Source organism: Canis lupus, chromosome 18 (assembly GCF_048164855.1).
Source record: "Canis lupus baileyi chromosome 18, mCanLup2.hap1, whole genome shotgun sequence".
Taxonomy (NCBI): domain Eukaryota; kingdom Metazoa; phylum Chordata; class Mammalia; order Carnivora; family Canidae; genus Canis; species Canis lupus.
Genome location: NC_132855.1, coordinates 57,766,550 through 57,783,147, shown reverse-complemented (window position 1 = coordinate 57,783,147; position 16,598 = coordinate 57,766,550). Strand labels below are relative to the sequence as shown.

The 16,598-nt window shown below is 39.1% G+C and overlaps 1 protein-coding gene across 8 annotated transcripts in view; it reads right to left on the bottom strand.

The window, feature by feature from the left end:
* Window positions 1-16,598, bottom strand: part of LRGUK (leucine rich repeats and guanylate kinase domain containing) — a 109,052-nt gene that overhangs the window by 68,919 nt on the left and 23,535 nt on the right. For all 8 annotated transcript variants that reach the window (XM_072784628.1, XM_072784629.1, XM_072784633.1 and 5 more), the window contains 4 exons: window positions 12,613-12,737; window positions 8,482-8,625; window positions 3,041-3,121; window positions 1,389-1,475 (listed from right to left, as the gene is read on the bottom strand). In XM_072784628.1, the coding sequence (XP_072640729.1) occupies window positions 1,389-1,475; window positions 3,041-3,121; window positions 8,482-8,625; window positions 12,613-12,737 (437 nt within the window). The remainder of the gene's footprint in view (window positions 1-1,388; window positions 1,476-3,040; window positions 3,122-8,481; window positions 8,626-12,612; window positions 12,738-16,598) is intronic.

The following is a 16,598-nucleotide window of genomic DNA, read 5'->3' as shown; positions in this document are numbered from 1 at the left end:
AAAATATGAAAAAAATTATCTGAAAATGTGGAGCTGGAGTCTTTGGGTCCCCTACTTCTTTATGCTCCCTGGTTTGGGAGGAAAGAAGCAAAAACAAAACCTCTCAAGCCCAAGATTACTTATAATATAGTAAACATTCCCACTTTTGGTACAAGAGGAAGGGATAAAATACATAGTTCCAGATTCTGGGTCATTGATATGGAGGGATATGTTCCTCATCCCATCTCACCAGGAACTCTCCCAATGATATCAGATGCTATCCAAACCTCCTCCTTTTTCAGCAGAGTTTCCTGTGTTCAAAGAGAGGAGTCTTTCCCCCATCATGTACACTTCTCTATCCACATGTCCTTGTCACCCCTCTACATACGTTATCTTTGTGTATCACACCTTTACTCAATGTGGGATTTTTATTTTTTTAAGATTTTATTTATTTATTCATGAGAGACACAGAGTGAGAGGCAGAGACATAGGCAGAGGGAGAAGCAGGCTCCCTGCAAGTCCCTGCAGGACTCAATCCCAAGACCCGGGATCATGTCCTGAGCCGAAGGCAGATGCTCAACCATTGAGCCACCCAGGCGTCCCTAGTGCAGGCTTTTGAATTGCATTCCCTGTGCAAAATGCTAAAGATAAAGAGAAATAGAGAAATCTAGCAAGTGCCTCTGAGTTGGAGAGTAATAACCCTCTAGCATCTGCAACTATTTTTAACTGCAATTTCAGACAGGCATGTGTGAAATGGAATATCCGCCCCTCTACGTGCTTATCCCTATTTTCATGCTCATCTCAAATTTGCATTTAGTGTATGAAATCCCTCGTTAGTGGAGATTCCAGCTGTCACCAGTCACTAAACGCAAGAGAAAGCACCGCCAAAGGTACAGTGGCAGAGGGGAAGATGCTAGCACTTAAGGTCCAGTTACTCTGGAATGATGTGTCGGGGGGGGGGGGGGGGGGCATGACTTTAAAGAGCACAATTAAGGATTTAAAATAGAGATAATTATTTGAGTGCCTTCTGATTATATGTACAGTGACATGATAATAAATGTCATTATTAAGTGAATATTTAGAGCAACACATAGAGAATCACACTCCCTCCAAAGATGACAGTCATCCAAGCTAAAAGACTGCCATCGTGCTGCTGCCTGCACACACGGAGTGCAGCTTCTGTCCCCGTGGCCGGTCTGTTCACTGCACAAGGGCAGTGCCTTTGCCACGTGGGTGCTGATGCTCGGCTTCTCAGGGGGTTAAACCACAGACTTAGTTAGGGAACACTCCCTAAACAAATAGTTCATTCACATATTGTCACGTGTGCCACTTATGGGGTACATTGGTCCTGCAGCAGAGCCTTTGAGCATATTAGTTCGCAAACACATGGAATAACACAATTTACATACCTTTTCTTCCACTTTGATTTTCTTCTGATCTAATTCTGTTAATCGTAGGAGCATAAAAATCACGAAGAACCAATATTCAGCTTTTTCCTATTTAAAATATCAAGAGGAATATTCAATTGCCTTCCTTTCCCACAGGAACAAGCACCAGCATGCCACTCTCACGGGCAGGTGTTTCGGCTTCTACCCTGTTCACTCACGGACACACCCTCAAGGTGTCTACAGCTTCACACTTACCAGTCCCCTTATATAAACTCAAATGCAGGCTGTGCCTTGTAGCTTCCAAAGCTCTTCAAACATGGGATCCTGTTAATCTCCTTGTGACATAAGCAGGACAGGTATGATTATCTCCATTTCTAAAGAGCAACTAAGCCTCAGAGTGGTGAAGCATTTCCCCTAAGATTCCACGGCCAGGGATTCAAATCCTATTTTCTAACTCCAACGAGTTTCATTATTGCAAATAATGAATATTATAACTACTCTGTCATTTGTTTGGATTATTTTGTATTAGTTTGAATTAACTTGTACCGTTTTGAATATCTTACACTAATAAATAACATTCATTTATAGAACAAATTCTCATTACTCCCAACCATCTGCTATGTCAGGATTATCTGGCTTTTAGAAATATAATTAAAGTGTTGTATTAAGAAGCTACATCTTTAAGAGAAAGGTATTAGTGGGTGATGCATTTCATAGATAAGTGCACATGAAATGAAAATACAAAGGTATCTATTTTTGTCCTTCCATGTGCGAGTTGGGGTTGTTTATAATGCGTGTGAAAGGGTTTTTGTGGTGTTTATGCACATGCACAAGCTCTCAAACTGGGGATCGATGGCCATTTTGTAAGCCCTGCTCCTTTCTTTACCAGAGATGCCTTTAAGTTGCCTGCCACTGTTTTTATACCAAGGATTGGACTTATTTTTTAATCTGATTTCTCATTTTTGCTTTTTTTTTTTTTTTTTTTTGGCTTGCCCAGTCCTGTTCATCAAGGTACACACACAAAAGAGAGGTATTCAGGAGATATATTTAAATTCAAAGGTCTCTGGAAAGGTAAGTGAAGGGTATAGGTATAGGTAGCAAAGTGGAATGAAGGACAAATGGAAAAATAGGCAGAGACAGAGGCCAGAAGAAGGGTCTATCAACTGCGGGGAAAAGAGAGGCTTGAAAAATGGAGATTTTTGAACACCAGAGGTGAAAACTCCTTGGGAAATACAGTATTTTCTTTCTATAATCATTTTCCAACACCGCAATTTCACAACTAGATCCAGACAAATTACTTTAGATATCTGATCTTAGACTTTCTCTCCCCTATTACGAAACAGGAACCAGAGTCTGTCTACATTGCCAGCATCGTGCATTCTAGAAGGTAAAAGGCCATTCATTGCTCCAGCGTCAGCAGCTCTGCCGTGAGGTCTTTACCACCATCCAGGATGGGGCAGAGATGAGCACACCCTCCAGGGAACCCCAGGCTCCTCTCTCATTTGTGGCTCTGCACAGCTGCTACTTTGCCTAAACCTCCTAATTGTTTCCTCAGAGATGGAGAATGAAGGTAAACACAATTTATTCACATTCCTGATGCTCCTTATCCAAAGTACTTCCTGAACAAGAATTCCAAGGAGGTCCTCACCCCTCTCCCCACATAAATCTCTCACCTGAATTGGATTTCTTAGAAAATTGAGAACCCGAAGGAGAGGTAGATTTTCAATGTATTCTATTTCACCCAGCTCAGCAATCTGTTTAATCAAAGAAACAAAATATTGTCAATAAACTGTACAACAAAAAATATAAAACACTGTAAGAGGAGTGAGGATGGATCTTCTAACTTCAACTTATTTTAGAAGTTGCTGTGTTGAATATCTAGCCTCCTAAGGAGTATTCCCAATGCAGAACAAGGGAATTGCCACATGCTCCCTCACTAAATGTGAACACACATGGCCACATTTTCTTTTTTCCTCTCTGGCTAAAGAACAGTGAGCTGTTCCTCAGCCCAGCCATCCTTATTTTAAGGCAGAAGTAACTTTGTATGCAGAATCAGAGAAACAGTACAAAAAAATGCACCTGAGGACTCCCTGGTTCTCCTCCCCTCTAATCCTTCCTACCCCTGCTGCTCCCCAGTCTCCCTCCCCTACCCCAACGCTGCCTCAGCTGGCCTGGCTATCTGTGGCTGGTGAAGATTTCTTACTACATGTAGCTCTACTGTTTTTTCAATAGGAGACAATTATTTTAAGGAAAGATAAAAACAGAAATTATACAACACATTTCTTGATACGGGTATCCGACTTAACATTTTTGTTTAAACTCCCACTTATGTTTTATACTCTTCTCTGTGTAGGTTATGTTTCACAACTTTAAAAAGTGAGGGGACAAGAGGTTGCTTGGCAGCTCCTTAATTTGCCCAAGGATAGAGCTTGGGTTGCAGAATGAATTTCCCACTAAAGACAAACCGTTTTACTTAAATTTCCTGTCATTAGCATAACTACAATTTTATTTCAAATGTGGATATTGGACTTTCACAAAAAAAAATCAATAATCACTTTTTCACTATATTTCTCAAGTCATTCCTGTGTGCATTGTGAAAGCACTCCAAAGGCAGTCACTGACAACTCCTGAGTTATCCAAACACAAAGTACAGCTAAATTAAACTACTCCTAGAGCTAAATCAGAAGAACATATGCACTATGTTCAAGGGATGCCATTTTCAAAGACATAATATAAAAGGTAAACTCTGAGTCACCACATCAAACTGCATTAGTTCTATATGTTTATTAATAAGCATTAATCTACCTATAGCAATGCTGTTCTATCAGATACAGCACTTTTAACACAATGACTAGATCCATTTGAATGGCAATTTGGTCTTCCACAAGATAAAAGGATTCTTTAAAAAAAACATTACATCATCCAGGAAGATGCAAAAGTAAACTTGGTTCACACTTCTTGGTCAGAACTTTTGAACAACAGATCGATTTTCCTCTAGCACACAGCTCTTGTGCTTGGACTCAACACAAATGTGAGGAGGTGTATTTTCCTGAAGTGAGCATGTCTTACTGAGTCCTGGAGAGATCATTGTTTCTAAATTCCTAAAACTCCCATCATTATGTGATTAGAGTCATAGTACAGTTCCATAATAGGAACACTATGCCTTCAGGTGACATCTCTGGTAACTGACAATGGGAAGATGTTGAAATGTCGCAGATAACATGAATAGCATAATCGTGGGTGACAAAATCATGACTAAAATGTCAGCTGGGGTCATCTGGTCTTTTGAGAGTCAAATGAGAGGGATCCAACTCCCCCCCACCCTCCCAGTCCTTCCAGAGGTAGTAGAGGTTGTTAAGGGCAGAGCAAAGCAAGTATGGGGTAGCCCCGCTTCAACATCCCATGCCTGAATAATTAGCCGTGTTCAGCAGATACTGGCTGTCCTGCCTGTGCCCTCCTCCCCCCAACCCCCCCAAAGACCTCACTCCACAGCAGACTCACCCTCATGTCTTCTTCTCAAATGCGAAGACCCAAGGTTGTGTGCATCACAGACCATTACAGTAGGTGTAGAGGTACAGCACCCCCAAATGGCTTAAAGTGAAACATGGCCAGAAAGGTTCTACTCTTTTTTTTAAGATTTTATTTATTTATTCATGAAAAACAGAGAGAGAGGCAGAGACACAGGTAGAAGGAGAAACAGGCTCCTCGCAGTAAAGCCCAATGCAGGACTTGATCCTAAGACCGGATCCCGCCCTGAGCCAAAGGCAGACGCTCAACTGCTGAGCCACCCAAGAGCCCCAAAAGGTTCGATTCTTAAAGGAACTTCAGCCGTCTGCCGCGGAGAATGTCACACCGGCACAGCTGATCCCCAGATTCCAGAGATGCCCCTCTTCCCAAACCTCCTCTGCCCTGTGGGTTACTCCTAACCCCTAGCAGCCTGTCTACTCCAAATCCCTGGGGAGAGCAGTTTAGCTGACTCTCATTTTGCCATTTCCTCCTAGGCTATGCTCTCCAAGCCCCAGCATCCATACCTAAAGCAGCCTGTGAAGGCTTTTTCTTTGACTAATTGATGGACTTTGATTTGTGAAATAATGATGCTAAAAGAAGTAAAACACCCTTCTCTAAGTAACTCTCCAATGAAAGTCTTGCTTCTGAAGAAAGGACTGAGGTTATAATAGAGTTACTATTTGGAGGATAAGTTTTAAATGCTCGAAATGACATCAACTCTAACAAGAACTATAAAGAGTGCTGGGCCCCCCCAAATCACCAGCTGATGGTCAACATTCGCAAAGGAACTTAAGAGAGATGTTGGAACAATCGTGTGAGGGTACAGACATGTGGCAGCAGCAAAAACCAAGTAAATAATACTGATGAAAGTGCTACTGATAAAACATCAAATTAATCGTAGGAGCAAACAGCTACATTATATTTCTGTTGCATAATAAATTTTCCATCCCTGACATGGTATTCTCAGGAGTACTGAAGAAATCCCTGAGGAAATCTTTGGAAGGCACAAAGAATATTTCAAAGTACTGTTGGTTACTCCCCAACCTGCCCAGTGGGAAGCCTGGGAATTATGTTATTGTTACGGACTCAGCTGTTCCCAAAGGATTCCCTACTCTGGGACACATGGCCACTTTTTCTTCAACAGAGTCTAACATTTGAAAATTATAAATCTTCTTTACTCACTGAATGATACCCCCTACCTTTCCCCCCACCCTTAAATGTTTTCAAATGTAACTTGCAATGTCTCTTGAAATGGAAGAGAACAATATATGTATTCACAAGGTCTTTCTAGAGCAGCGCTATCCAATATGGTAGTTACTAGCCACACATGGCTACCTAACACCTGGAGTATAACTAGGAGGACCTGAAATGTACATATATACAAGATATACACCACAAATGTCAAAAACTTAATATGGGAAAGAGGTTATAAAGCGCCTCCATCAATGATTTTAGTAGATTACATGTTGACATGATCATATTTTAGATGTATCGGGCTAAATTACTTCTGTTTCTTTTTACTTTTTTATTGTGGCTACTAGGAAATTTAAAATTGCATATGTGGCTGACATTTACAGCTTGCATTATATTTCTATCAGAAAGCACTCTTCTGGAACACTACGCTGTCTGCTTTTCTGAAGGAGGGGTCATTAGCATTTCTTTACTGTATTATCCTTCAGTGTTGAGAACACTGAGTCTAGAGGCAAACCATTCTATATTTGCATCCTGGCTGTGCTGTTTGCTAGATGCAGAACTCTGGGCATGTTACCTAACCTCTCTGTGCCCCAGTTTCTTCATCTGTAAAATATGACAATAATAGGGTATACCTACATGAATATTAAATGAGATGATAGATGTGAAGTGCTTAGAACAATGCCTGTGCACAAGTACTCAACAAATATCTCTAGATGGTCTTATGACTCTAATTATTACTATTATTACCATTAAGCATTATTCCTGTCCCTGAATTCTGAGATGCATTCACTTGGGATTCAATCTATGCATTCCATCTTTTCAACATTCCCTGGATATATATGAGAACCATTTTCAGGGAAATTTCATGAAAACAGTACAAAACAGGGATTGTACTGATGTCATAAGACATATGGCACAGTGAACAAAAGTTAAATGAACTTTAGAAGTTGACAAAATATACAAATCCAGTAAAAATAAAGATGAATGGTTTTGTCTGTGATTAAACATCTACTTTTCCCAGACCTCAAGATGGCCTTTGATTGACGTTTAGACTAAAGGTGACACAAGTTCATTGGAGAAAGAGTCATCAGACATGACTGACAAGTAACCATCACACCTGAACAGAGACACGTCTCCACAGCATCACATCTCACTCCAGCTAAGATCAAGGTCTCTTCCAGGGCCAAAGTTTGCATTTTCAAGAAGAAATAGTCAACTTCCTTATGAAGTCTTTTCAAAAAATGTGATAAAGTACTCAGTAAGAATAAAATTGTTTTGGGATCCCCGGGTGGCTCAGCGGTTTAGCGCCTGCCTTTAGCCCAGGGCACGATCCTGGAGTCCCGGGATTGAGTCCCACATCGGGTTCCCAGCACGGAGCCTGCTTCTCCCTCCTCCTGTGTCTCTGCCTCTCTCTCTCTCTCTCTCTCTCTCTCTCTCTCTCTATCATGAATAAATAAATAAATCTTTAAAAATTAAAAAAAAGAATAAAATTGTTTCATAGGCATTATTTCTTAAGTAGTCAGATATACCATGATTATGAGCACAAATGCCTCACTGAAAATAAAGTATAATTAAGAGTGAATGCCAACTTATATAATTTGTGAAACAAAGGGTATATTAATCCAGCCGTGGAAATCTGAGTCAGTCCAATTCCCAAGTCCTACAGATTAGGAACATACATTATTGTTACTGATAGAATATAGAAATTCACTCCCCATGCCTTTTCTCTTTAAATGACAGGCATGGGCAACGCCAGCCTGAGGCTTTTCCCATGTCTCTAATCTCTCTGCTCTGACATTTCAAGACATTCCCGATATCACCTGTCTACAAAAAATTTTAGATGAACACATCACTTCTGAAAGTCATGTCTGCTTGGTTGCAGTTTAAACCCGTAAAACAATTAATTAGGAATCACCAGATTTTCAAAAATTAAGAATGGTGTTTATTACAAGCAAATGAATGAAATACTCCTCCTTCAACTACTGCTTCAGGAGATCTTCTAGAATAACATTTGTAAAGTACATCAAGACTGTTATCAAAAGTTTGTCTGTGTTATTGCACCTGACTTCAGGATACAAAAATTTTTTTTGCCCCGTAGTGCCTTTCCTCCTGGAATTGTAAGTTGAACACAATGCCAGTATCTGTTTCCACTGTGAAGTGGACATTGTTACAGAGAACACACCAGAGCCTTTCTCACTGTTAACCAAATAATGCGTGAACATATGATCTGTGTTGAAATCCCTGTAGTTTTACCTGTCGATACTGTCTGTCCTGTTGGAGAATACATTCTGGATGTTTGAAAAGAAATAGAATAACATTTCTAAGCCAGTATTACAAGTGACAGCCCTTGAGAACCAATAATGGGTCCTCTCATGTAGACACTGAAACCAGGACAGATAAAGTGAGATATTACCTTATTATCCTCCAGGTTGATCACTTCCAGGAAGTCATGGTTCTCTAAGCCCTGGAGGCTACTGATCTGATTATGGGACAGATCCACGATCTGCAGGGCTTTTAGGTCCTCCAAACCTGTGATCTTCTCAATCTGGTTATTGCTCTAAAATAGGTAAAATACATCATGTCTTAAAAGCTTCTGGTAGGAAAAAGTGTAAGGCCAAGCTTTCATTCTGGATGCTGCCCAAATCTCCTAAAATCAGCAAGCCATTCTTGTGTCCCTGCTCCTACTCATTTCCACACTTAACCTCCGTAAACACTTACACATACGCCACAGAAAGAAATCCCAGTTTTAATGCTGGAAGATTCAGAATATAATATTTTCATATAAGTTAATGCAAGACAAATGTTCAAATAAGTAGGACAGACAAAAGCTAGGTAGTGTAAGCTTTTAACATTGTTTACCTAAAGCCTGATGATGGCATAACTCCATGTTTATCTTTAGAAACAAAATTTAATGCAACTCTTTCATCACCATCATGTTAAACCACTGGAATAGTATGATTCCCACATACCCTTGGTTTTCAGAAATATTCTAAACATAATCACTTCGTATCCTGAGGGCTGTGGTAGTCCAATTCATGGCTTGAGCTATTCATGTTCTTGTGCAGGTCCCTCTTCTGGAACCTAGGACAGACCTACAACTTGCCTTAAGCAAAAGAATATGGCAGAAACGTGCCAGTTCCAAGTTTAAGAATTTAGAAGGCCTGGCAGCTTCTCCTCTTATGTCCTGGAGCCCAGAGCTACCATGTAAGGACTCTAGCTACTCTGTTGGGAGAGGATTTGTGAGAGATCATGTGAAGAAGAAGAGGTCACATGGAGAGGGGCCCTGACACTAGAAAGAGTGGAAAAATCCAGCCATTCAGCCTCCCCACTGAGTGCAGCCCCCAGCCAATCTGCGAGCCAAATGAGGCAAGAGCAGCAGAAGAACCATCCTGCTGAACCCAGCCCAGATTGCAGAACTGCTACCTAATAAAATGGTTAGCAAGTAAACTTTCTCCACGCCTCTACGCTTTGGGTGGCTTGTCATTAGACCATAGGTAACTAAACCAGGTTCCTCAATAATTCACACATAAGCATCTTCTCAGACAAGAAGCATAAAGCGAAGATCCAGAGATCCTCTTTCCCAACCCCCATGGACTCAAAACAACAAATTATAGTGGCAACAATGTTCTGCATTTTCTTGGGCATCTTCCAACATACAATTCCTTGGATTCCTTAGCCTTGAAGTGTAAGAGCATGCCACAGTAAAATTATACCTTTAGTTTAAGTTGGGAATCATAAATACAATTTTGAGGTTTTAATTAATGACATAAAATGCCCATCTTTAAACTTTTAATACTTTTAATAAGCCCATAACTGAAAAATTAAATTATAGCATTCTCTTCCATCTACAATATTTTTCCTGATATATGTTTCCTGGTACATTTTAATAGCAAGAGCTCATTTTCATCCTATCTTTCATAAGATTTCACTTCAATAATGAGCAAGATTTGTAGTCATTAGTTTAATTCTGTAGCACTTTAAAATACATTAATAGAATGTTGATAATCTACAAAGCTGGGTGATAATACATGGAGACTCGTTAAACTATTCCCTTTTTAAAAATATATGTTTGAACAACTCCATAATCAGAAGGGAAAAATACTCATAACCCCCATTTGCCTAAGTCAAATTTCCTACTATTCAGAGTTCAAAAAAGTTCTAGAAAGTGCAACAGAAAAGAAAAAACTAAAGTTAACATAATATCCATACTAATTTAACTTATTGAAATAAGATCTCAATATCCTATTTAAAATATGCCCACATATAAAATTTATATACAATACAGTTCTTCCCAAAGGACTTTGAAGTGCTAGAACTGTGGAAGGTAGACTATAATAAATCTTTACAGTGTCTCTGATGGCTTTCAAAGTGGTAGATGCATAAGAGTAGAGTGAGGCATAGAAACGTTTAATTAGCTAGCCTACGGTCATAAAGGAAAGCAGAATGGAGAAATATTCCAAATCGCAGAATTTGAGTTGAAAGTCATCTAGTCAAACCCTTTATCCAATGCTAAAAAAAGGATATATTACCCCTCAAAGTGGACATCCAGCTTCAGCATGAAGAGTTCTTTTTGCTTCTTTCTCCTTTTTGTAAAATCGTGATTAGCAGGGAAAAGGGGGCCTTTAGAGAGAAGCTACTTTCTTAAACATATGAAACGGGAAATACTCATCTCCCCAGTATGGAAAGGGAGAAATAAATGGATCTTACTAAAACAAAATGAATTGTAAAGGGTGGAATGCATTGTCCTTACTTGCTCAAAGAAGTGGTTGAGAGAACAGCTCATGAATGAGCCACATCCTCCCCCTCACATTTATTGTAAAAGCTGATGGTAGAGAATTAACTGATTTGTAGAACGAATTGTTCTTTTTTCTCTAAAACAAAAAATGTGAAATGAACTATTTGCAGTAGCAAAGCAGTTGGTTTTCTAATTCCACAAATTCAAACATAAAAGCATTAACTCTTGAAACAAATGTGTATCTTTTTACCTTATATGTTTCATTAACATTTGAAAAAGAAACTCTTACTATTCTAGAAAATTTTAAGGGAAATGAATGATGGCATGGTCTGATATTTTCTGATTCATCTTGGGTGATGGGGCAGGGACTGGGAACAATCCCCCTAATCTATTTGTAGAAAAAAAAAGTCTTTTATGCTTGTTCTAAAAGCCACCTGAGATGGAACTGCCAATATGGATAATTTGTTTAGTTATTGAAACAAACTCTTAGTATAAAAGTGCAATGTGTTCCTCTTAATCATGAGTTCAATTTTTCTCCCTACTAAGCACACCCCCATATCTCTTCCCACATACCATGCTCCACTTAAAGTTAATGGGAATGCCAATACAAAGAGAGATGTAAAGAGAAGGGTAAGGTCCTAACGAGGTATAAACTGAGTAGTACATACTGCCGATACTCCTTTAAATTACTGTAATTTTTAAAATATGACTTTTATACTTTTCAAATTTGCCAACCAACTTATCAAATTCATTTTCTTTTATGCCTTGTTAACCTGCCTCGGTGGGCAGAAAACATGAAACCTCAGGAAAACTATTAGACCTTTCCACACCTCCAGTCTGTCCTCAGTACTGGAAATAGTACTCTGCCCTCACCTAACTCGCTGTAAGGGCTGAAGTCTCTTGAAAAGGCACATCAAGTTCCAAGCTCAGGGAAAGAGAAATTAATACTAGCCAACCTTCAGCTATCTGCCATTACATAAGGTGGAAAGAGTATATTGTAAATGTCATAAATCTGCAGATAACCCAATGTGTCATTTCAAATTGCAGTTCAACACTCTCCTATGGGATAGTTCACATAAGAAATTAATAAGCTACCAGCCTCATGGCTTGAAATCCTCCCTGCCTACCTTGTGACAGATATAATAAGAAATAGCAAAGTCATCCACGGGTAAGATGTAGGAGAGAAGAAGAAAAGAAGAAGAATCCTGAATAATCTACAAACTGTATTATCAGCTCCCAAATCAGTGAGTTATACTGTTATTTCAAAAGCACTGTATATATCTTTGGAACTATTATAATTCTGCCGATTTTTTAATAAATTACCTGTATTTTTATTCATAGTCACAGAGCACATCATACAGCTTAAGAAGAGTCCTTTCTCTATGGGAAAAATTTTAATAATTTCAAGTTTCTGATTGGAATTGTCCCTTTATTCTCAGCATCAATTCTGGTTTTCTAGAATGGGAAACTAGCATATATGAATATAAAAGCGCTGTGAAAATTCAGTGCCCAGAGAACATCTTGTGGTTCGAGAATAAAGAGTTAACAGCAATAAATATTATCTTTTAAAAAATTGAATTTAGACGCCAAATTAGAAAATCATTTATTACTGCATGAAATATATTGATCCAACATACACACACACACACACACACACACACACGGCTTGAGAGCAAACAAAATGTGAGATGGTAACTTTCATGAAGGAATCAGCACTCTTCATGAACTTGAAAAAAATCCTAATTACCATTTACTTGCTAAAACATTAACTAGTACTTTCTATCAAAAATAACTTTTGGTTAGACTCACCAGACAAAGAATTTTGATGGGTAGTATGCCTAAGCCGTTAATCGTCGTGATCCTGTTCTTGGCCAGACTCAGGTGTGTCAGGCCACTACACAGTTCTAGCCCACTGATCTCCTCTATTTCATTGTCTGTGCACCAGGACTATGTTTAAGGAAAATGTCATTAGAAACATTTTGAAGAAAAAAAAAAATCAGTATCAGACAATCATTAGAAAAATCAGACAACAGCATTAATAAAGCAGTAATACATGCCCAACACAGGATAAACACTAGATCTTGAAATGCAATTTTTCATTATAGAAGTTAATACTGGCACTGCTTAATATTTTTTTAAAGACACAGCTTTTGAGTATGCTCAGTGTCATTTGCATTGATGTGTGACTCATTTAATCAGTGAGGAAAAACATTTCAGGGTGCCTCGAAGCTGCCTCCTTGGCAGTATTTTTCCTTGGTTCCTTAACGATCTCCATGAGAAACTCATACATTTTCCCACAAGCAGGACTTCTGAATACAGGGTCACCGTGCAGGAAATGGCACCAAATTTTATCATTGTCATAACCAGGGGAACAGCTTGGGAGATGTCATCTGTGTCAAATGGGTGGTAGAGAACCAATACCCTGATAGAGGGAGGAATGGCCTGTTCTGTCTATATTGGCTTCTCTTCTCCCTTTAAAATAAATGAGACCTAAACTCTGTCTTCATTTCCTTGTGCTGAATTTCTAGTCATTTTAAATTTTAACTTCTGTGTTCCAACTTTATAGTCATCTAAAATTGCAGTTCCCAACATTACCAATTCCATTCCCCTCTCTCTGGTCTCCATTTCTTTGGCAAACTTCAGGGTTTAATATCATTTGCCCACCACAGTGCAGTTTCCCCTCCCAAGTAGATGAAGACACCACAGTTCTCTCGGCCACTTGTAATCTTCAGGGCACCCAATCAAACAGCAAGGTTGACTTTTTTTTTTTTGCGGGGGGGGGGGGTGCGGTTCTAAAACACTAATTATTCCCTTCCTTTCGGTTCACTCTGCTGCCAATTTAATTCAGCTTTAGTATCAATGGGTACCTCTAACATCCATTTCTTCCTGCCTCAAATCATCTAACACACTGTAGTCAGGTTATTTTTTTCAAAATATTGATGGGACATCATGTTTCAATCAAAAAATTCTCACAGGACGAATTCCAAATTCTTCACTGACTTGAAGCAAAGCCTGTTTCTCTAGTTTCGTCTCCATTATAACCCAGTGAGAATTCCCCAATTCCTCCAGGTCAGTCTTCTCAGCAGTTCTGGAATGTACCCACAACTTGCTTACTTAGCAGTATATCATTTTTTCCTATTGTTTTCCTACCTTTCCTAAACCCTGCTCATTCTCCAGGACTTAATTTCAAATTCCACTTCTTTAACATACATTAAACCAACTTAAGTATTCTTTTTGAAAGATAACCTCATACTTTTATTTCTGTTGCTCTTCATCATGTAAGGATGTACAAATGATAGGCTGGGAGAACATATTTGCAACATACATGGTAGATGAAGGATTATTATCTAGAACACATAAAAAACAATTATCTAATTGAGAGAAAAGATAAAGGCAGAACTATCCAATAGAAAATGAGAAAAAAAAAATAGATGGAGAAAATTCCCCAAAGAGCAAATCCAAGTGGTTAATGAACATATGAAAGGACTCTGCTTCACCTATAATCAGGAGAATGCAAATCAAGACGCCACTCTTCATCTATCAGTTTAACATTGTGAAGGTTCTGAAGAAGAAATTGTTTCATATTACTGAGGCTTCATTATGTTGGAGTCACTTTGGAAGCAACTTGACAGTGCTGTGATTGTGAATTTGTCACAGCAACTTCATTTTTTTTTTAAGATTTTTTATTTATTTATTCATGAGAGACACACAAAGAGAGAGAGAGGCAGAGACACAGGCAGAGGGAGAAGCAGGCTCCATGCAGGGAGCCCGATGTAGGACTCAATCCCAGGTCTCCAGGATCACGCCCTGGGCTGAAGGCGGCGCTAAATCGCTGAGCCACCCGGGCTGCCCAGCAACTTCAATTCTTTTTTTTTTTTTTTTTTTAATTTATTTTTTATTGGTGTTCAATTTACTAACATACAGAATAACCCCCAGTGCCCGTCACCCATTCCACTCTGGACTGACCATTTCTTCCTCGAAGCCTTTTCTGGTCAACTTCCAACCCCCTACCTATCTCCTTCCATTAATCATAGAACCAAAGAACTTTTTTAAAGGGGAAAGGAAAGATCATCATGTATCACAAAAACATGTATTATGCCTCATAATTCTTTGTAGTTCTCCTAACTCTACTAATTACTCATTATGTGACTTCACTTCTCTCTGCTCAGATTTCTCATCGGTAAAGAAGTGAGAATAACAACAAGCTGCCATGAAAACCAAAGTTTGATTATAGAAAAAAAATCATCAGAATGAAGTTCACAAACCATAAAGTACCTCACAATTATAAGGCAAGTATCATTATAAGCACATTATAAGCACATGAGGGCAAGGAATCACATCTTCCACTTGTTGGCCAACAGCACAAAAATGGAAGATCAAAGGCCAGCATCTATTTCGAAAAGATGTAGGCCAGAGAAAGAGGTAAATTAGGAAACTAGAAGCAATGAGGGGGAAATATTGCCGAATGAAACAGAAATTCCTAATTTTTCTTCACTGGTTCCAGATTTGAACCTCGGGCTGAAGTATAGTTTCATTTGTCATCAAATATGCATTTTCAAATCTACTTTCATAAAGCTTTCTACCAGAATAGCTCTATAAAGAAACATCTATGCTCACAGACACCATCCTCTTTCTGCTTCTGTTTCCTTTGGCCTGTTTAAATAATCATTCTAGGATGAGAATGAAGACCAGATACTTGCAGATACGGATTGTAACAAAGGATGCGAAATGTGGGAAACAGAGATTAAACTCTCACACCACTACATATGAAATAAAACGTCCTTAGAGTAGTGATATTTGGCAAGAAAAATTAGGGAAGGAAAACTTCACATGGCTCTCTGTCTCAATTTAGCAGAGGAAGCAATAGTCTTTAGGTCCTATGTCAGGGCAGTAGTGTCCTGGTAGTTCTGCTCCAAGCAAAATGAAGATACTCTACGGGGAAGAGTAAAATAAGTGCCTGTGAGGAGCAGAGTCAGGAAGCATTCCCATGGGAAGGAGGCAAGGGTCAGAAAATAAGATAGGAATCTTGAAACTATCAAGAAATAGTGGGAATTGAAAAGGAAAGTTTGTTTATTGTGTATACCATAATTTTTCAAGATATCAGAGGCTAACCCCAGTTCTCTTAGTACATCCAGCTTATTAATTAGCTTTGACTAATACAGCAAGTCCTGTTTTATGAAATTAGCACTGCAAGGGCCCAAAGAAGGAAGAACACAGATTCCTCACTGCAGTGGTAGTCCTGGCTTTTGCAGCTACCTCTGCTGTCACTCACAGCATTGGGGCAAAAGCCTGAGGAACTGACTGTGCACCTGTTGCGAAATAAGTTCATTTCAGAAAAATTGTCTATTTTCCAACTCTTCACTCCCCTTTAAATTTCAAGGAATTTCAACCACTATTAATTAATCAGGTTCTTGAATGAAGGGTACTCTCACAGTGGCCGAAATGTTTGTCCCTCTCCCCCGGCCCACCTCCATTCCCCCCCAGACACATCATCTGTGACCACCAGCAGTGATGATGGTCAATATGCAAGACTGGTCCATACAGAGCCCTGAGTTCGCAGCCCACTTTCAGTTATACCTTTGTCTCCCTAATCCCTCATTTTATTATTTCAAGAACCTGCACAATATGTTACTAGTCCTTCCTCTGAACATTCTTCTTTTGTATTCTTTCATATAGGTCTGGGGACATTCCAGTAAGAACAACTAGAATCCGATAAGTCACCAAGCCATTACAATGAATTAGTGTATTACTGGGTTAACCCTCTTAGGTATGTTTTGATTTTCAATGGCCACTAA